The sequence below is a fragment of the Macrobrachium rosenbergii genome, chromosome 1, assembly GCF_040412425.1.
Source record: "Macrobrachium rosenbergii isolate ZJJX-2024 chromosome 1, ASM4041242v1, whole genome shotgun sequence".
NCBI lineage: Eukaryota > Metazoa > Arthropoda > Malacostraca > Decapoda > Palaemonidae > Macrobrachium > Macrobrachium rosenbergii.
The window spans coordinates 33,241,996-33,264,945 of NC_089741.1; the positions used below are offsets into that span (position 1 = coordinate 33,241,996).

The 22,950-nt window shown below is 37.9% G+C and overlaps 1 protein-coding gene across 1 annotated transcript; it reads right to left on the reverse strand.

Annotated features, from left to right (window-relative positions):
* Positions 1-4,396: 4,396 nt before the first annotated feature.
* On the reverse strand, positions 4,397-11,124 carry LOC136847624 (protein N-lysine methyltransferase METTL21D-like). The gene is made up of 4 exons (XM_067119379.1): positions 10,871-11,124; positions 8,685-8,772; positions 7,774-7,963; positions 4,397-4,718 (listed from the first exon to the last, which is right to left on the reverse strand). The coding sequence occupies exons 1-4, from the start codon at positions 11,004-11,006 to the stop codon at positions 4,497-4,499; spliced, it is 636 nt and encodes a 211-aa protein (XP_066975480.1). The 5' UTR covers positions 11,007-11,124; the 3' UTR covers positions 4,397-4,496.
* Positions 11,125-22,950: the final 11,826 nt, after the last annotated feature.

Sequence of the window (22,950 nt, forward strand, 5' to 3'; positions counted from 1 at the left end):
ATATTATTTTTAAACTGAATCTTTCAATTTGGCAAACGATTTACGTAAATATTCTGGCACCTTCAGTTCAAATAAACTCCCCATGGAAAACACAGGTATTGGGTTAACAGTCATGGCACTCTTATATAGGTATAAGTAGGTGAACAATTATAATTTGTGACCTTGGGCTAATGAGAGTGGGTGATCTTGGGTGTTTGGTGAAGGGGGGAACGGGGAGGAGGGAGGGGGGAATAGCTAAGAGCCGTTACGGTCTATGCCTTTCAGCTACTATTGCTACTAAGGAATGGGGAGGAGGAGAATGGATGAAAGTATGCCCATCCCAACGACTAGGAGCCGTTACAGTCTATGCCTTTCAGCTACCATTGCTACTGAGGAAGGGGCAGAAGAAGAGAAGGGATGAAAATAAGCCCACCCCAAAGACTAGGCGCCATTAATGAGAGAAAGCCTTCAGTTCAGTACTCCTACTAAATACAAATTCCATGAGCCGTTACAAAGGGACAGCTGCCTAGTACTACTACTACTACACAATTCGTGCAGGAATTGATTGTTAACATCCTTCTACTTGCAGATTTATCGAGAAAATTGACAGTAGGAAGGAATTTATCAGAAATATATGGTATTACAGATATAATAAACTTAAACACACGCGAAGGAGATATAAAGCGAGCAAGGGAGCCGTTTCAAAGGCAAATCCCACCTACTACTACTACTAGCCATCTTTATATCTATATTATCAAGAAATTACTAGACTTTGTCACATATTACGAAACCATGTCCCAGTGTATGGATGAAGCGACCCTCCCTTCTAAAAAACGCTTGAGTCGTAAAAGGAGTCGGGTTTACCCACGATGAGGTTAACACAGGCGACACTAGGGTACGTCTGCGGCCGGATATCCTAATGTTGTTGTTGTTATTAAACCTGGTTTACCCGAGTCACGTCCGTCAATTTTAGCAATAAACCATTGTGTTTACTTGCTCTGCATTGCATAACACTGAGAAAGAAAGATCACACTGCTTTTCTCAAAAAGACTGAGTCACATTTTTAACGTTAGGTTGGTGTGGGAATGACCAAAACTTTGCTACTCGTTCTTTGGTTTCTTTTATTGCTCGTTTCATTTTCCTTATATGGTTTAATCAGTGAAAACCCTCTTATTTACAGCTTCATATCTGTTAAATTATCTCCTTATCAAGTAATGCTTTCATTTTCCCTATACGACAGTTGTTCTCATATACGAAGGGACACAAGGTGTCATTTTCGTCAACACCGTACTGAAAATGTTCTGAAACAAATCCCAGAAAAAATAAACTAATATTCTCCGATAAAACTTGGATGCTTCTCATAATCTTTCCTATAGTTTAGAAATTCTGTAGTCCAAAAGACAAATTGCATTCAAAGTGCCACCTTTCTGTCATGATAATGGTCCTTGATGTTATGTCCATGAGCTTAACGAATATTGAGTGAATTGTACAGCCTCCTAGGCTGTCAAGTAAATAAATGAACTCCATCTCGTTTTTCACGATGATTTCGAGTCGAAACACTGTTGGAATGAACACTCTTGAATGTTTGGCGACTGGTCATCAAATTCCCTACTGGGAGGTTACCTTGTAGAATCCTAGTTCACCTCACACGGTGCACTGTAGGCATTAATTAAGGTTCTTTGCAGCTTCCCTTCAGCCCCTAGCTGCAACCCCTTTCATTCCTTTTACTGTAACTCCATTCATTTTATCTTTCTTTCGTCTTGCTGTCCACCCTCCCCTAAGAATTGTTTCAGTGCAACTGCAAGTTCTTCCTCCTGTTACACCTTTAAAACCACCTTTACTCTCAATGTCCTTTTCAACACTGAATGACTTCATGTGTCCCAGCACTTAGCCTGTGGCTTAAATTTTATATTCCAATTCCACAAGGATTCTAAAAGGAAACGATTACTAGATTTTTTAAACATTTTTGACATAAAATAGCCTTCAGAAAACCCACTTGGCATTCTTATGTTCCTGAGGTAACATGCATCCTCTGGGAAATGTATGGAAGAATATTTAATTATTATTATTATTCAGAAGATGAACCCTATTTATATGGAACAAGTCCACAGGGGCCAATGACTTCAGATTCAAGCTTCCAAAGAATATTGTGCTTATTAGGAAGAAGTAAGAGGAAGTAAAGGGAAATACAGAAAGAAGAGATCTCACTTATCAAAAAAGGAAAAATAAATTAATAGATAAAACTGTATTAAAATGCATGGATAATAGTACTGGGGTAGTAATGCAATGCATATTCACTTGAACTTTTGAAAGTATTCACGCCCTAACCTAGTTCAAAGAACAAGTCTCACGCAATCAACTACAATAATGCTAAATGGTTCTTCAAGTGAAGGAGTATTTTGCCTAGGTCTTGCAAACCAATTTTCACCCTTGCTGGAACTCATCATACACTATTAATACTACAGGGATTCCAAAGGCAATTTCCATACAGTATACGTAATAGTTTTTCAGATAAGGAAAAACATACATGAATATCTAAAAAAAATTAGCATCGAGCTCTCAACTGAAGGAGAGAGGGCAGTACTCAGATACCATTCACTTCAGCCTAGCACAACAGACATGACTGAGATTATAATAATTCAGACTCCTAAGTAACCAACCAACCAACCAACCAACTAAAAACTGTAAGCAAGACAGTATCACTACAAGAAATATATGAGGCAAACCACAAACCACTCTTTCTCTGGTGCTACAACTGGCAGCCTACATTTCTGCACAAGAACTTCCTCATCTACACAGTAGCAGGACAGAACCTTGTTTACTTCTCTTGGGGTTAGGATCTTATCATGGAGTACTCTCACAGAAGAGTCACCAGGCTGTTCCTCAGCCAGCTTCCACCAACTGCACACAATGCTCCCAACCTCGAGTGTTTGGAAGTTCTGTCAAAGAAAGGTCACATGGCCCATGAAGCTACAATTCCAATTTAGGGCACTGGATAACTTCAGATTCTGCTTTGGATGGAAATCCATATTTTCATTTCTCTGTCGCTGATTTTATAACTGTGACCGGAAATAAAAACATTATTGATTCTTAGATTGGTGTGGCAACCAAGACCAGTTTTTGGGAAACAACCTTCTTATACAATATATCATTGCCTCCCAACAATGGAACACTCAACAACAGCAATTAAATCTATCTGAATCAATCAAATAGTCATCCATCAAACTTAACTCAGAACCCTGAACCTAAGTTAGAAAATAAATACTAATATATCATGTAAAGTCTTAGGGCTGAGGAGCAGCATTACAGTACCACCAACAGAACAGGTTGCTCAGGCATAAGACCTTATAAATACTCCATTAAATGGAATGAAATGGAATATATAATTTAGGCCCAAGGCCAAGCACTGGGCTCTATAAGGTCATTCAGCACTGAAAGTGAATTTTGACAGTAAAAAGGTCTGAAAGGTGTAACAGGAAGAAAACCTCGCAGTTGTAACGCAATTGTTAGGAGGGTGGAAAGTGAGATGGAAGAAAGAGAATATGAATGGAGGCACAAAATGAAAGGGATTGCAGCCAGGGGCTGAAGGGACATTGCAAAGAACCTCCTTAAGTAATGCCTACAATGCAGCGTGACAGGAACACTGATGGAACTACCCTTCTATAGGGGTACTCCATTAAATCACAGGAGTTGAAACATTAAACCCGGCACTGGAGTAAATCAATCGTAGAACTAAAGGAGGGGTGACCTTACAGCCTTCAAACGAGAACACACCGTGAACTGTGGTTTAGCTTCTCGTCACTCTTTCCTTCGGGTGTGAAACTTTCCGTATTCAGGAGACTTGATTTCTCATAATAAGTAGTCTGAACTAGTTACTACTGCGGCTAAAGTTGCTCGAACTACTGTGGAGAAAGCTGACAGCAAACAGCAACCCCATACAGAAATGGGCAAAGCTGAAGATGAAGAAGAAGAACAGCTGATGTTGGAGCTCAATCTGAAGATTACTTTAAAACTTTGTTATTGACAGCAATTTATCATCTGTTTTTTCCGTCAAAATCAGGACACAAATGAAGTTCTTGCAGGGTGAGGTTATTCACACCATTGCCCTCTACATAAAAACCTATCAAAATCCTCTGAAACTGCTTTGCTCAGTTCATCAAAATCTTTCTTGCCCCAAGACAATATCATACAAAGGGAAACATATCTTGCAATGAAGTACAAGTTGCAGTATAATCTTGGGTAATCAGAATTTTAAACCCATTCTCCATTGCCTTCCCAGGCTTCATTCTGGTTTGTTAAAAGGTTAACAAGCTCCACACAATGTGTTTGCCTTTCCATTCTGTGCACGAGTCTTAGAAGGCTGAGATTATGGGCCTCATATTCTTACTAATTCCATACCTCTGGCAATCAAACACAATTATAATAAAATAATTTTATTCGGAAAATGCTCCAAAGGCGCGAGATAACTATAAAAACGTAAACAATTATGAGGTATTCAAGCCTAGAGAATGCAACCATTACTTCAGGCAAAACTTATACAGGTGAATTTCATCGCTGCTATACACTTCGTGATGGTCTTCAATGGGTATTTTCGTTTTTGTGAAATACTGGTCCATCAGTTCGAAAAACTTTTTCTGCAGGTGCAGTTTGTTTCCCGAGGTCCGTTCCTCGTAGCTCAGTAGGATGGTTGTGTGCGAGCCAGATATACTCCTCAGCGTTGAAATGAGGGGTTCCAGAGACTGAAATTAGAGTATACGATTACCAAAACTCAAATATTATAATGCTGTGATTATAATAAAAATTTACATAGGTCCATCAAGAAAACCTTAACAAGGCAATGAGCTTACACATACAGGATTTATAACATTTTCACTGCAACATTTTCGCTGTCACATAGTTTACGAGTGTAATGAGGAGACCGAAGTTTAAAAGTATGTGTAGAAAATTTCTTGTTATATTAACAATATACAAGACTGAAAAGGTTGCACGAAGATAAGAAAATTAGTTGTTACAGCCTGGATGAAGTGGAGATTGTCAAAATATTGACAACTACGAAAAAGCTCATGAGTTCCCATAATGCCTGCTTTATTCTAGAGGATACCACCAACACAGCTTCTGTTTAATTTGACCACAGGCACGTGAATCTTGAGACTGGTTCCTCCTGTGATAACACTTGACACCTCTAGGTCTGGGCTCTCTTCAGCATGGTTGTCTTGGCTGGTGACACAAAGCAGCAATAACATGGAGACCAGAAACAGTAGTCTCAAAAGTGCATATACCTTTAGTTGCCAATAAGCCCTGCTACCTCTCATGAGGTCTTCATGACTCATCCATTGGAAAATAACAATTTTATCTTGAAAAGTTCTGAGAGGTGAAACATACAATTCATCTCTCACATCCCTTGCCGCACTGGTTTAGAGACATACTAACTGGCTGCTAAATGAAGTATATGTCCATTTGTACCTTCATCTGATCACGTTTACAATCACTTAATCAAGTGTGGTCATTTACCTAATCGTTGTTCAGCTGAGGAAACTTCATTCAGTCTAATAAAAAGAATTGACCCATCATTCTGAAAAGTATTTTGGATATGCACAGTTAACAGAAAATAATGGCATTTTCCTGGATGTTAGCTGAGCATAAAAACAGTATTTGGTGAAATACGTTGTCTAGCATTGGGGGGTTTCTTCCTTACATGTAGCCTTACTCTCCGGAAGACTGAATGCAGACTTGGCAGGTGTGTTTTCATGACTGCCCGCTGTCCTCTCTGGCGTTGTTAAGAACACTACTGCCCTAAATGGAAAACTGCAGCACCTGCAAAATTTTCGAAATTGAGATATGCCACCTATTGGGCTGGTGAAACACTAACACACAAGTTACTGCAGTTTCAGAATGATTCTTCAATGCTTTATTTAGGGGGTCCCATTTGAAATATCTGCAAAATCCATAGTAAGGCATGGGAAAACTGCAGTATCTACCATTTTTCTCAGTTTTGTATTTTCCAGATACGGCAGTCTTCCATTTTAGGGCAGACTACGTGACAATAATCTGTGTTTCTCGGTGACATTCACCAAAAATATCAATCACTCTGTGATATCTGATGATGGTACAATTTATTTATTTAGGGTCTCCTTTATGCATCAGCAGCTGTACCAAATGTTCAAATTTGGTGACGTTCAGCACGCTGTACAGCATATTGAGAATTACCAACTGGAACCACCCAACAACTGGACTTCATAGGGAGAGTAACACCAACAGCATACCTTATGCATTGCCATGTAGACAGTGCTACAGATTCTTTTTAATGTCTCTGTAACCGTTGAAGCGGTCAGCAGGTCCTTCATGTAGTATTCAGAATTTCTCATTATCTTCATTGTGTCAAGCTGTCCCGCTACCATTCAATTCTTGTAGACTATATCTTGGTGCATTGAAAGTATATTATATACTTGAAATACCAAGCAGTCCCACTGTCTCTTCTTAGTCAATACAGAATGCGTCTTTCAAGATCTGCTGTAAGTAACCATTGCCTTGTTACATTACCATGACTGCTGTCCTTCAGCTACAAGAAAAAAGGAAAAGTGGGAATTCTGACTTCTTGTCAGCTACAGTCATAGCCCAAACTCCTTCAAAAACAAAGCCCAAAAGAAAACAGAATGATGTGAAACATCTAGAAATTGTTTCCTTCTGCCAGCCCTGGTAGACACAGGAAGCATAAGATACCGGGAAGAGAATCTGTCCATGATTTCTCTGACACACAGTGGATGAAATCAAACTCATAAACAGACTTCTCTTGTATTCCTTCCCCAGGTCACAAAACCAACAAAGTGTGGGAATACTCAAGAATATGGCATATGCATTCATTGGTTACCCAGAAAACTAACCATGTTAAAATATCTTACATTATGTAACTTTCCAACTAAATGGGTATGCAGTAATATTTTGAAGATGGCAGCACCCTTGCATATCGTACACAAACCCAATACTTCTTTCTCTTTTACTGTCATATTTAACACAAAGGCCAGCGAGGATTGGTAACCAACACTTTCAGCATATACTGACTTTGCCCATCAATCACTATATAACTTTATACACATGCACAAAGAGAAAAAAGAAATAGTAACAAAGATCGGAAGTGATGTCCCTTGCACAGCGTAAATCAAGCGAGAATATATTGATGCTGTGTAATTATGAGTAACAGGTTACTCTCAAATGAGTACAATATTCACCTGACACTCGTGACTCCCTTTTGCCAACTCAACTTTTTTCTTGAACAACACAGCACAAAGCCAGGGAAGTATGCAATAAGTAAAATAAGTTTGAACATTGTACAGTACATATAGTTAATTTCTTTTAGTCAACCCAGAAGACAAGAAAGTGCGAGGTTACTGATATCCAAAAGAGGACTAAATTATGGAATGGAGACATGAAACCAAGTTGAACTACAAAGGAAATTCAACAATGTATAGTAACATGACTGGTGAATCCCACTTCAGAACCAAATAAGCAGAGACTGGAATCAGTTTGTTCTACTGGACGGAGGATTTCCAGAGTCATGCTACATGATATCACTCCACAAATAACCTCAATCAAAATCTGTTTTGGTTTGAAACCCACCACAAATGACAAAGAAGACTTCTGTTAAGCCATAGGTTTGTATATACCTATGGGCACAATCATTGCAGGATAATTATTCTTTAAAGTAAGCCTGAAAGTTTCATTAATAATGACACTAGTTAAGAGATTCATAAAAAATTCTACAATACATGAATGAAAACTTGATGTGGGTATTCTTACCTGTTCATAGTAAATGCAATCTGCAACGAGAATCACTTTGGGTTTATCGATGGCATCGATGTGTTCTTTATTGCCCCACTCCAAAACCTTAGCTTTCACCTGGTCTTGTACGATGTGGCGATTCTCCTTGATGTTTTTCTCCATCAAGTGGACAAATTCTGGAAGATCAGTAATGGTTACCTGTGATGCCCTAAAAAAAAAAAGATAAAGCAATTTACAACAATAAACATCAATTGCAAATAACTTTTCAAACAATATTCCCTATAATAAATATTTTAAATAGACCTTAATTGCACGTTCTGGCTTCTGGTACACAAATTAATGGTATGTTTTCCTAGAGGACTGGATCCAGGTACGCTTATTACGTTTACAGACCCACCAGTAAATATAAGTGAAGTACGTATCACAAACAGCAATATCTACATCAACACCTCAGGTCACTAAAATTCAAATCACCTCATTAACAAGTGCCCCTGTTTATGGTGCAACATGAACCATGTCAGTAAGATGAAAAGACTCTAGCTATCAGTTTCTCTAACTCCAAAACTATAATAAAAATGAACTTGCATCTGTCAATAAGAAAGCATCCTAGTAATGCACGTGAAAAGTACAGCTTATGTAGGATATAGAATGTGCTTCCTCTGAAACATAGTTATTATCATAATATCTGTTTGTGGAAACAAGTCAAACTTAAAAACACAATATCTTGAGAACAGCGCTCTGTTTTCGTACTGAATATCCCATTTAAAAATGCGACTCGGCAAAGTTAGCTTTATTATGAGTTTATACTCATTTTAAAACTAAGAACACTTCAGAAACAGGGCACACTAGAAACTAGTATACAGTACTTAAAATTACTGCATAAAATCAAAGTAAACATATTTTCTAAAAGGGAATAAGCACGACATTACCCTAAAAGAGCCGCAGCTAAACCAAGGAATCCGGTTCCAGCTCCAAGTTCCACAACGCTGCAACCTGCCACAACATTTTTCTCTGGTTCTGCAAAGTTTTAGTAGTTTTAGCAAATTCAACACATAACACAATCTAGTCACAATCTGGTACTGTTTGTGTACTATGTATGATATCAAAATAGTACACAACTATATGCATAAGTTCTATGTTGTTAGTATTGCTTAATTCAAAGCTGATACACGCCTACTTTTCAAAAAAATGCCAACAAGAAAATCACATAAATTTGCTAGTACTGTAAAAAAAATTACACAAAATTGATTCACAAACAATCAGCAAATAAGAAAATCTATGCATCTTCAAAGCTTTCACAACAATACGCAATGCAATATTAACACATAAGGATATAGGTCAGATATATTAACCTGAACCACAAATACAATATTTTCAACGCTCAACACTTTTGCAATATGGAGGCAAATAGTAGTACATGTACAAGTAATATGCAGCTATTGATAAGCACACAGTTGACCCCCGGTATTCGTGGGGGATGCATTCCACTTCCCCGCAAATAGCCCAAATCTGCGAATACTTAAAACCCCTCTAAAAATGCTTATACCTGAATATTTCAATAGCTTTATCACAAAAAGTGCATTTAGTCACGAAAATATGAAAATACAGTAATTTGTGAATATTTCCCTATGAAAAATACCGCAAATAGGCAAATTTTCAGCGAATAATGTGTACATATGTTCCACAGAGAAATCCTCGAATACATGAGGCTGCAAATTCGGAACCGTGAATAGGCGGGGGTCCACTGTAATACAAAAATTATTACATAAATAATGAAATTAAGACGATATCAAAAAACACAAAAATGAAAAGCAGTCAGGGAAAACAGTAAAAAAGCAAACATGCACTTGAAAACAACTGAGTAACTTGAAGTTGACAGCTGTAAAGAAAAAATGTTAAAAGAATAGAATATGTACTGCTATTTTAATCACCTGTTCAATAAAAACTTATAGATATATAAAATATCGCGAGTCCAAAATCTAACTACCATAGCCTCTCCACAGACCCCAATTCTGGAGAAAAAAAAATTTTGACGCTACATAATATAAAAAAGCAAAAATGAAAGGTTGTAACATTGAGTCTAAGCACGCACCATATAGGCAAGGCCTATGCCCTACCAGGTAACTACAGGTATGCTTCTATACATCAAGAATCTAGCATGGCAAAACTGAAGACTAGCCTACTAGCTAACTGGCCCCTCTGATTCGGTAATTATCAGCTTACGTTAATATGTGCAAAATAGGTGCCGTGTTCAGTACATGATTGAAGATGAATGTAAAAACATAAAGAAAATGCTGTAAATATTATAAACACAAATAAAAGGCATATAAACAAGGGCGAGTGTAGAGTGATACGAACAGGTTCCGCAGACAAAAACAAACTTAACCTTTCCTAGAATGCCAAGTCCTGACTTAACTAGGCCTTATCTTCCTAACCTGACTTAGGGTGCCATGCCCTGACCTGGCTTGGGGGGTGGGGGGCCTTGCCACCCCCTGGACTCCTCAGAGTAACAATAAACATAAGAAACCATGGACTAGAGCCTGATCCAGTTGTTCTGCAAATTACGCTACTTTAAATATCATAAACACAAACAAAATGCATAAAAATAAACAACAAACATTAAAATTTTATAAATTGCCCGTAAGACTCCCTCCAGCCATTTATGCATGAAAAACCACTTTGGGTTTTTCATGCAAAATTGGCTAGGAAATGATAGGACACTAAAAGAACCTAAAACCTAAAAATACCAACCTGACATAACCTAGGGGTTTGCCGTATTAGCCATGGAGGGGGAGGGCGGTACTGTCTAGCCTTATAAGTCATAATTAGATTAAAGTTTTATTTATCATTTGTGCATGGTGTTTATAAGGTTCAAAATAACAAGAATGAGAGCTCTTTTAAAAAACGTAAGTTACAATTTCATTTCACGTATTGGCAACTTATACAACAATACCCCATGCCGCGGTAGTCGTTTTCAGTTTTACCTCTAGCCTAATTAACGGCGTCTCCCTCTTAATCTATAAAGTCTCCTGGGATAAAGCTGCTGAAAAAAAAAGGGCGGAGACGCCATTAACGCAGATCAATAAGTCAACAAAGAAAATTAATATATACTAACTTTCTCGATGCCTCTCCAGGTACTTGGCAGCGACGAGGGCTGCGTCCCACACGACGCATCCAACATCTCCTTCATTTTCCTGGTAGATGCAGAGAGTCTTGTTAATGTCCTCAAATTCCACCTCTCGGACGAACATGATTCGCCAAATTACGTCCCAGCTGCCTACGACGACGTTACGGGCATGAATGACGGCATTACACGAAATTTGCCTTTGGAAGTCAACTGTCAAGGGTTGGGCCTTAGATCCGTGTTAGTATCTGGTGCATGTTTTGTAGTATTTACTCTATTTATTTGAGTATAATTAATTATTTTAAATTTTTTCACATATATTCATGTTATTTATAATATTTTGATACTAATTTGCTGATTATATTTGGTATTTAATTAATAAAATATCTATATTATAACCTGATTATAAAAGTAGTTGTTTACGTTTCGGATTCATCATCATCTTCTTCTTCTTCTCGGTTGTGTTGAAGACGTCGAACTTTTGCCGCCAAAATGTCATGCCAGCTCAGTTCAGTTAACCTAAAACAACAAAGTGTAACTAAACTTGATGAGTTTTTGTGGTACAAATTAGTGATTCTAAATTAGCAATTCAAAATTCTATTAATCAAATATGTTTCTCTGATAAGTGGTTTAAGAGAAATTTTAATTCAAGGTTGCTCACATATATATATATATATATATATATATATATATATATATATATATATATATATATATATATATATATATATTACTAAAAGGACCTCATTCAAACTGGATGGTATCTAATGGAGTTTTTATTCAAAAGTTACAAGCTTTCTTGGACAAACAGTCCAACTTTTTGAATAAAAACTCCATTAGATACCATCCAGTTTGAATGAGGTCCTTTAGTAATTCTACTAATGCACAGAACAATTGTGTATGTGATAAAGTTAATTATATATATATATATATATATATATATATATATATATATATATATATATATATATATATATATATATATGTATATATGTGTGTTGTGTGAATATATATATATATATATATATATATATATATATATATATATATATATATATATATATATACAGTATATATACCTGTGTGCGTGTGTGTAGATATGTATGTATGTATGTATGTATGTATGTATGTATGTATGTATGTATGTATGTATGTATGTAAATAAAGGTAACCAACATCTCACACAGCACATAAACAGAACAAAACGGATAACTGCTTTGAAGAAATTACTGTCAATGTTGGAAAGGTATGAGTTAAATGAAGGTAATGTATCACATAAACGTGAGTCATAGCACTGTTACTTTTTATAAGCTAATCTGAATGATATCATTTGTTATCTAACACGAAACCTGTGGCTGTCTTTAGTACATGCAAACCTACTTCAGGGCCCAGCATTAGGTAAAAGAACACGAATGTCTTCTTCAACTGAAAGGAGACTTTCCTGGCTCAAGAATATATGTATTGGCGTGCGATTAGTCTATCACAATATCTCGCGGCACACTAGGATTCTATGAAACTCCATTTGGATTAGATATAGGTCTAGAGTCCATACTCTCCTAGGGGCCTTTAATCTCCCATACTCTTGTGACTTTGCTTTATTCGCCTCGATTCCCCAGTGGCTAGGACACAAAGACCTTTCTAGAACAACGATTTTATAATGTTTATTTTGGTATATAATGCAACGCTTCATCGAAATGTCCTTGTCTCAAACTGCCGTTTACAGATTTCCTTCTATAAATTTCTGAAACCTTCTTCTTCAGTACCTTGTAGGGACAGAATGAGGACAGCTGGAGAACCTTCTACGGTAAAATTGGAAGAGGAAGATGACACTGTGAAGATGGAAGTAGGGTGAAATCGACGATGAATTAAACTTTGAAACGGATTAGAAAATGCCTGAGAATTTTTCAGCAAAATAATAATTTTAGTTTTCGTAATTGTAAGAGAGTGTGTACCTTGCACTAATGGGATAAAACAATGCAGTACTTATAGAGACCATTTTTCGTTTCCCAAACACGTAATGATGTTACCGGTTCAGCAGGAAATGGATAGAGATAGGGAGAGAGAAAGAGAGGGACACCAGACACCTGCTCACAGGTGCAGCACATGTTCGCTTGTGAGGGCGGAAGCTATTCACCATTACGAGGAGATGATAATAATCACAGTTGGGTGTGGTTTCTTTTGCACTGTTTGCGTCAGTGGAAAACTGCTGAAAACGCGGAGTGTATTATCACACAGGAACATTTCTTATGAGGTATCTAGAGTACCAGACTTCCCGGAGAACGACGAATTAGAATAGAATTTAGGCCAAAGGCCAAGCCTCGGGACCAATGAGGTCATTCAGCCCTAAAAGGAAATTGACAGTGAAAAGGTCTGAAAGGTGTATGAGGAGGAAAACCTCGCAGCGGCACCATGAATCAACTGTCAGGAGAGGGTTGAAGAAAGCATAAGATGGACGAAAGAGAATTTGAACGGAGGTAGAGCACAAGGAATGGGAGGGGTTGCAGCTGCAAAGAACCTTAAGCAATGCTTACAGTGCACCAGATGAGGTGCACTGAAGTCGCTAGTGTGGCGAATCATTTTGACCATTTCTTCGACAGTTAGAGTTAAGAATCCGCGGCAATGTTGATATAAGACTTTGAGTTACGACTGAAATTGAAAGGTTCGGGAGTTCAAATCGTGATATTAATGTCTGTTGACTGCTGTAGATAACAAGATAGATCTAAGCCATGGTGTCACCTGCTGATAATAAATGCTTCTCCCACGTAACAGCAGCAATGTTTCTGCTGATTCCCAGTCTGCATTTTTTCATTTGTCTCCAGACGTTAAGTAATTCACAGAACTCCGGTAATTTCTCAGAAAACAGATAAAATAAAGATCTAGAAGGTAGGACTAATTAAATCCTAGACAAGAATCTTAGTCCTACTTTCTAAATCTTTATTGTATCCGTTTTCTGAGAAATTATCGGAGTTCTGTGAGATATTTAACGCCAGATTTACATGAATACATCACAGGTGTTCGGTCTGATTCTGAGAAGAATCTTAGGCCTACCTTCTAGATTTTTATTTCATCCGTTTTCTGAGAAATTACTGGAGGTCTGTGAAATATTTAACGTTAGATTTACATGAACACATCGCCGGTATTCGACAAAGATAGCCACCAGATCGAGTGAAAGCTCATGCATGACAAAAATAACGCGGTGTCATTGTAACTTTGCCAATCTTCGTACATTACTTTCCGGTGGTAGATTTTCCATGTGGCTTGGCCTAGTTTCATGGCGTCAGGATGGGAAGAGCTTTAGGCTAATATATAAATTATATATGACTTTTTGTAGTGAGGTGGGAGCGTTTTCTACATTAGTTAACCAAGTCAAGAAATCATTATATATATATATACATTTGGTTGGTAGCCGTGTATAGCAAAGAAATCACACAAAAAATTAGAAAGATAAAGGGTTACGCATTGCATGCGACTAGCTTAGAGCCGACAACGCTGGTCTGGTATGAAATTTGAAATTGATCACGATACAAAATCAACCACGAATTCGTTGCAAAGCTACGAATGATAAAAACGACAATTGTATGTATATATACGACTGTGGGGAAATGAAACTGTAGTAGTTCTTTGTCTACGAACAAATACGCTTTTCTCTTTGTTATATGAGAGGGTAGAGAACTATAATTGCATACTACTGTTCATTTCAAGGTCGTGCTTGATTTACAAGTGGAGGGAACTACGACTAAAATAGAACCAACTCTCTCTCTCTCTCTCTCTCTCTCTCTCTCTCTCTCTCTCTCTCTCTCTCTCTCTCTCTCTCTCATTGTTATAAAATCCAGTTGCATCACTTTATATGATTATGGATACTAACACCTGCCTCTCTTTCACTTTGCATCCTCTCTCTCTCTCTCTCTCTCTCTCTCTCTCTCTCTCTCTCTCTCTCTCTCTCTCTCTCTCTCTCTCTCTCTCTCTCTCTCTCTCCCCTTCGCAAGCAGGTAATTATTGCTAAAATGAAAAAAAAATATTTTTGCCAGCTGGAAGAAAGCAACGTTAGACAATATTAGTTCAGCGTTGCCATTTTCCTGTGAACACGCAACCCTCACTAGACCTATATTTGTCTGTGCATGTGTGCGTGCGTGCGTGAGTGTGTGTGTGTGTGTCTCTGTGTGACTGTGTGAGTGAATGAGACCCAAATCTACCGCCATGGCCGTGACAGACAAACTTTCACTCACACGCACAATAAATCTTGCAAAATCCTTGCAATAATTGCGTGACACATTTGACCAGAGCTCTCAACGCTTATTCAGCGCGTGGAGATTATTGTACAGTATATATATGTCTGTTCCTGCGTCTTTTATACCGTTGTTTATTGCTGTGGTTTTTTTCTTTCTCTGTGAATATTTAGGGGTTGGAATTTAGGGTTATATAGACGTTCTATAAAATAGAATAGTTATTTTCTTGGTACACTCTGTTTTAGAGAAAGAATTGTTGTCATTTGAGAGAATGTCATATAGTCCTTGAATATGAGTTCTCTCTCTCTCTCTCTCTCTCTCTCTCTCTCTCTCTCTCTCTCTCTCTCTCTCTCTCTCTCTCTCTCTTCATTTATCGTATTACTCTCATGTTCCATACAAACGCACCCAAAATTTATGTGTAATCCCCATCTGTCATTTATATGAGCTTTCTTTGTAAACTTTCTTTTATATTTCTTCAGTCTGCTAAGTAAAGGACGACAGTCGAAAGGCCTGCAGCACTCCAGTGTTTCTCTTTCCTTCGTGGATTTTGTCTTTATTCATATATACTCATCACGTTCCACAGCAAAAAAAAAAGAAAAATTAAATAACCCTTATTTACAGCGGCTTTGAAAGCAATTCAATTCGTATACCATTAATGAACTGTTTATCAACTGCTTATCGGAAAGCGGCCTTGGAAAACATGGCGCAGAAATCTGAGACTATCCAAACACTACTGTAGTCCTCCTAAAGAACCTGCTTTATCATTATTTGCTTTTGGAAAGCACAGGCAATAAGCGACTGTAATATATGTTCTGAAGGATTTTATATATATATATATATATATATATATATATATATATATATATATATATATATATATATATATATATATATGATATATGACCGTGAAATATTTTCTGTTGAGACAGAATTCCGTCAAATTTTTCCCTGAGGAGAGAGACAGTTTGGTCTCCGAAATATAGCCTTTATTTTCCACATTTTGGGGTTTCTTTGGGCTCCTTATATTTGATAATATATATATATATATATATGTGTGTGTGTGTGTGTGTGTGTGTGTGTGTGTGTGTGTGTGTGTGTGTGTGTGTAACTGTACGTGTCTCTGTAGTCGTTTGAAGGATTATTTACATCGACAAAAGACGCATAAGCATCATCACAAGGTTTCAAATCCTCTTCAATGCCTTTCTGAACACGTCCTCATTAATAATAATAATAATAATAATAATAATAATAATAATAATAATAATAATAATAATAATAATAATCTTCATTTGGATAAGCGAGGTTTTTATTAAAGGGCCTTGTCCAATTTATCGTTCAGGCAACTCCGTATGGAACTGTATAACTATCTATACATGTTTTTGTCTTTTATAAAGAGTTTCCTATCGTTCTTGTTACAGTTTAAACATCGTATAGATGTTCAATACACTTAAAGCATTCTTCGCTTTCTGAATGTACACTCGAGTATATTTTCTTCGCGTGCCACGTATCAATATTGAACATGAAAAGCATTTATAATTATTGTCGTGAATAACAGGGAGTTTTCTTTTCATTAGAAATCTATAGTTTCATTTTGAAAATGTTGTTGATACATGTTTCTCTTTGTTATACAAAGAAGGATGTTTCCTTCTAGATAGACCTGTTGATTCTGCAATATATATAATATATATATATATATATATAAATATATATATATATATATATATATATATATATATATATATATATATATATATATATATATATACCAGTATATATATATATATTATACATATATATTAAAGTCTTCCTGGGCCTCTGTAGGCTCATAGGGCAGGCGCTGATCTCCTGATATATATATATATAAAACACTTCTATGCAAGTCAGATATCTTCACCATTGTCCGGTAAATTACTTTCAGAAGACTTAACGAAAAATCCACATGAAACATCTGCCATAACCGTGAGTAATGTTAGCGAAGCATCTGTCGGCATTTATCAACCTTTTACGGCGGCGCGCACAGGTGTGCCAGCGGGTTAGAGAGTTACAAGTGTACACACCAACGCAAGTGCACAGAAGAGGAATGTCGAGGAAGCCCGTATACGTGTACAGACTGTACAGACTGCATGTCCGTCGAACGAAAAAGGTCTTTTGGAGCCTATTCAATGTATAGTCGTTTCGCCATTAGGACTTCAAAAGTCGAATTGGAATTAGAATGTTATTGGAATGTACTGGGCAAAGCCCAAAGAATGGGACCTGCAAGGTCATTCAGCGCCGAAAGGGGTATTGAGAGAGCTGAGTAACAGTTTGAAAGGTGTGACGGGAGGAAAACCACCCAGATGTACTATGAAACAATTCTTAGGAGAGGGTGGAAGGCAGTGAGATGGAATTAAAAAGAATATGAAAGGACGTACAGTAGAAGGAATGAATGAAAGGGGCTGCAGCTCCTATAGGGGCCTCAGGAAGGCACGCTACAAGGAACCTCAAGTAATGCCCTCAGTACAGTATGTGAGGCGCTCTGGCGGAAATACCCCTCTACGGGGTTCAAAGGACGAAAGAATATGCGGTTTTAGCTCTGACGGGTCTCCGCGTTTGATTCTGAAATCGTTCGACGTTGTTTCCACAGCAATTGTTTGCGTTTCTTCCTAAAGTTAGCCTAAAGGAGCGCCCACACTGCACTGAAGCATGTCAGAAGCACGTGTGTATAGGCCTGACTTATCACCTGCAAGTGACAAACAAGTTGAAAAACTTGAAAAACACGATCATCTAGTACCCGCCAAAGATCGTCCTTCTCCGCTACATGTAAGCGATAAGTCGAACAGGTGTGATTACTGAATGTTTAATTGCAGTGTGGCTGACGCACACCCTCTCTATGGCACCTGGGGGTTGAGCGAGTGGCTTGCCTGACGAAGAAACCTGGGCAGGAATCACGTATGCCCTTCGAACGTGCGCTAGAAAACATTAACAAAGGTGCCCCTTACCCAAAACTGCTGCCAGAAAACGTGGACATAATTTCATCTCCCAGTAAAATGCGACTTTTCTGTATAGTGTATAACGCTATATGAAACTTTCAGCCAAGCCCCAAGAAACTCTTAGCCGGGGCCCATGAACTCAGCCACTGTCCGGTGGTGGCTTCAGCCACGGCCCTTGAAACTCAGCCACGATCTATTGGTGGCCTGTGTTGTTGGTGCCTATAGATAGCGGTGCCAGGAGTACGTTTATGGCTAAATTTAACCTTCAATAAAATAAAAGCTACTGAGGCTAGAGGGCTGCAATTTAGTATGTTTGATGATTGGAGGGTGGATGATCAACATACCAATTTGCAGCCCTCTAGCCTCGAGAAATTTCCATTTGACCTTTCAGGGAGATAACGCCAAATCAGTATGCCTTCAGAAATATATAGGTAATTAATAACTAAACATACCTTCACTCACGTGTTTATGGAGCACATGTTTAAATGGCTTCATTATTATACATAAAAACCTGGGAGCATTTAGTGTCTGAAATATATACCGTTTGTTTTGCAGCTGCGTGAAACATGACACCTTTTCAATATGCTAACATGCTACCAAGGCAAAATGAAAGGTTAAATTCAAATTACAATCTGCTTCACGACGTTAATTTCAGCTTTTCTTATGAAATATCGCAGAGAAATCTGGTAATTTTAGATTTTATGTCATGTCGACCCCTTGCGATGAGACTACTTCCTGATTAAGATAGTTAAGAGCTATACAAGCCTGTTGGAGATCTATCTGTACGTGAAGAATAGACTTTTCTTTATTTTTCTGCGCTACATAGCCGTGCGAAGACAGTACCTGTTTTCGATCAAGCAATACTTGCGTAGAGAGACAAGTGGGAGATTGGTTATGAAGAGCCATGAAGAATTTTAGTATACACAAAATTTTTCATGAAACTTCATCACCAGCCAAATCTCCCACTCGTCTGTCTCTCTACGTAAGTATTGCTTGATCGAAAGCAGGTACTGTCTTTGCACGGCTATGTAGTGTACTAAAAAAAGAAAAAGTCTATTCTTCACGTACAGATAGATCTCCAACAGGCTTGTGTAGTTCTTGACAAACCGACGTTGGCTTAATCCGCTGAGCTGATCTGGGACGCTAGACCCAAGTCACGGAGCCGAATCAACAACACTCGTGATGCCTTTTATGAGGTTTTGTTTGTTATATTAATACCATCTCTTTTGCTTCGCTGTACTGTGTTGGTGAGGGAATATACGTGCTTAAAATTAATTTTTCTTTTTAGTTTTTGTACTAGTATTAATTACGATTTTCATCGAAAACAAAGGAAGCAATACCAATAGCCTATGTACGTACATTTGTCACGTCGATGTTTGAAAAATCGTAAAATCGCCCTTCATCACTATTAACAAAATTATTTTACGGTTACAACAACCAAAAATCAACAACTTAAAGCAATAACATTAACTCCGTGAGGTTTAAATTCTTTGCTAAGACGCAGAAATAGAAAAAATTAATCAAAACATATACACTTTGGAGTGTACTGGTTTTACGATGTAGCTAACGATTAGGTTTTATGATGATATATAAAAATTTTGGCTGTTAAGCTAAGCACTGGCTAACGCAGTGATAACAGCAATGACGTCTGGTCGTAAATCTCGATACTTCCAGGTAGTTAATCGTTCGCAGAATGAGATATTTTAAAAGGGTTGGAATGAGATATGCACTTTTTCAGAGCGTTCTTGAAGTCACGTTACTGTCATAATTCTGACCGAGTTCATTAGAAATGTTCTACATTGTTCTCGAGGCCAGTAATCTTGTTGTTGGTTAAAACTATGAAGAAGAAGAAGAAGAAGAAGAAGAAGAAGAAGAAGAAGAAGAAGAAGAAGAAGAAGAAGAAGAAGAAGAAGAAGAAGAAGAAGAAGAAGAAGAAGAAGAAAAGCCATCTTGTGGAAGAGTAGACCATGTTGCATAGGTCTAGAGTCTAGCTCTAGACTTAGTGCAATCGCTGTCTGCCAAAACCCACAGCCGGAACGGCTGTCAGTGACAGTAGTCATTCTAGAATTAACATTAGCCTGCTGTTCATATTGCTAAAAGTACAAAGAATAATACTGTATTGTCATTCGTCAAATTTCTACATTGCACTGCAAGTTTGCAAGCCTGTTATCAAACGAACCACGACAGAAGCAGTCGATGCACATTCGTGCGTCAAAAGATGTATAATTCTCGTGTTTTTCGACCATAAAACAAAACTGTATGAAGGCGAAAGCCGTTGTATATTTAGCCTTGAAGCTATATGTGCGTTGCATGAGTCTTTGTCGTAGTCATTTAAAAGAAACGAAAATAGATTAGCGATATCCATCAAACCAACTCCCTCTTCATTCTCTCCTGCAAGAGAATCTGTGTAACCGGATTCGTGATTTTTGAAAGGATTGTAGTTTCGCTTTGATATATCAAAGAATAGAAAGTCTGGCAGTCAGAGGTGAACGCAGACCACACGACGTGTCTTTTCCAGCTTGAAATAGATAAAAAAAAAAAGCAGCGTTCATGATTTGTAAAGACTTGTGTTTATTCAAATTCAAGTTACGTAAACCGTTAGCGCCAGGCGCAGTCTTTGGTGCTAACGAGGTCACATACTAAACACTGAACCACAAGCTGTGATTAATCTACTATCATATAACGCTCTCTCTCTCTCTCTCTCTCTCTCTCTCTCTCTCTCTCTCTCTCTCTCTCTCTCTCTCTCTCTCTCTCTCTCGTCAAATGATCTATCATGTACGTCAGTTCCTGCAATGCGTATGATTTATTTCGACGATACACACCAGACTTCTTTCTTTCATTTGCTTTCCAGAAAGCATTCGACGACTTATTCGCGAACTTTGGAGAGAGAGAGGGGGCGTGCTATTCGCTTAGAAGCGTAAGCCATATCGATCTCTCACGCTTTTAGGAAAGGTGTAATCACCGAAAGATTAAAAATGTAGTCTTATCAACTGCTCACGATACCGACCAAGCGGTTATAAGATAATGATCGAGAGCTCAAGATATATTATCAGTGAAGGCGGAAATGACTCTCGTAACACCTCTCGGACTTCCTCCTCACACATCTGCGAATACAACTTCGAGAGAACGATATTCCGCAACAGGGACGGATTATAGTCTCACACAAATCCGCAGGAGCTGCGCGAGGAATTCTTTTCTAACACTAAAATGCTGACAGTTTTGAGGCTTTTTCAGGCATGAGAGAAACAGAAATAGGAAAGAGAGAAGACTTTATTTTATATGTATAAAGTATTAAAATGAATTATGGTCTTCTAGCCCATTTACCGGTATGCTAAGAATAAGATCATCTGCACGCGAATAGGTCTAGGAAGTTCTGGATGAGCCTAGCGCTAATTCATTTAGACCGTAACATCCAAACTGGCAAATGGCCGGAATGGGTGTATAGGCTACATGATACTTTGATCCTCGGAGGCTAGTACTAAACACGGCGTCCCAAGGAACTTCCGCCATGTCTTACGGCCTAAACTTCATAGGGCCTAAAGTTGTGAAGGCCTATCAGGTTCAGGGCCGAAAATAATACGGCCTAATCGTCCCGAACTCGTATCAGATATGATACACGCATACAACTTCTCTATTCTTTGCAATGGTTTTGAGGTAGAGACCCGAATCTCTCTATTATCTATAGTCCTTCAGACATCTGTTTCTTCACTCCATTTTCCCAAATTCGGATTCGAGGTCTTCGGTGAAAAACATTTCCAAAATATTTGGGAACTGGGAAATTAGGAGTTCAGTGCGTATGGCTGTTGTGAGGTCACAGAACCGGTGGATGTGACGTACGTATAAATATACTATATATGTGTGTGTGTGTGCGTGTGTGTGTGTGTGTGGGTGTGTCTATGTGTAAAGATAATGGATAGCTCCCAACTGACCTAGATAAAATAAGTTAACATATGTCTGTGTATCGATCAGAAAGATAAGAACTTAGAGAGAGAGAGAGAGAGAGAGAGAGAGAGAGAGAGAGAGAGAGAGAGAGAGAGAGAGAGAGAGAGAGAGAGAGAGAGAGAGAGAGAGGTTCTGTCGCTGAAAGTAAGTCACATTGTCTAATAATGTATGGCTACCATTGTTACTATGATCACTACACCTAATACAAAATGAGCAAAATGTCTAACTTTTAATATAATATGTATATATAATCACAAAGATTTTTTTTTCAAGTGCATAGGTCTAGAAGACTTGCCGCGCAGCGTCCTTCGCTATAGCCCATGGAGGCCCCCGACAGAAGAGGGTGAAGGACGAGCAGTAATGCTCTAAACTATCGCAGCTGCTACAAACGGTTTCAAACTTTAATTACTATCAAATGTTGTTTAAGTCTGAACACCTGTATATATATATCTCCTTAATGTTCTCTTCACTGGCTGAGTGAACCTGAATTTTGAGCATCAAAATTATAAACGTTGATCAGCCGTTCACTAAGTGGGCATTGATTTCCGAGAAAATGTTAGCTTTCGTCTATTGCTCTTCAGAACAGGCAACTGGACATTTATTATTATTATTATTATTATTATTATTATTATTATTATTATTATTATTATTATTATTATTATTATTATTATTATTATTATTATTATTCAGAAGCTGTGCCCTATTCATATGGAACAAGCCCACAGCCACGGGGCCATTTACTTGAAATTCAAGCCTCCAAAGAATATCTTGCTCATATATATCGTGGTACAGGATATATAGAGGCCTAGCAACTTCATTCCGAAAAATACTCGCCAAAGTTTTTTTAAAAAGCGCGTTTACGAAAACGAAGGCATTATTATTCAAAGCTGAGCCCTATTCATATGGAACAAGCCCACAGGGGCCATTTACTTGA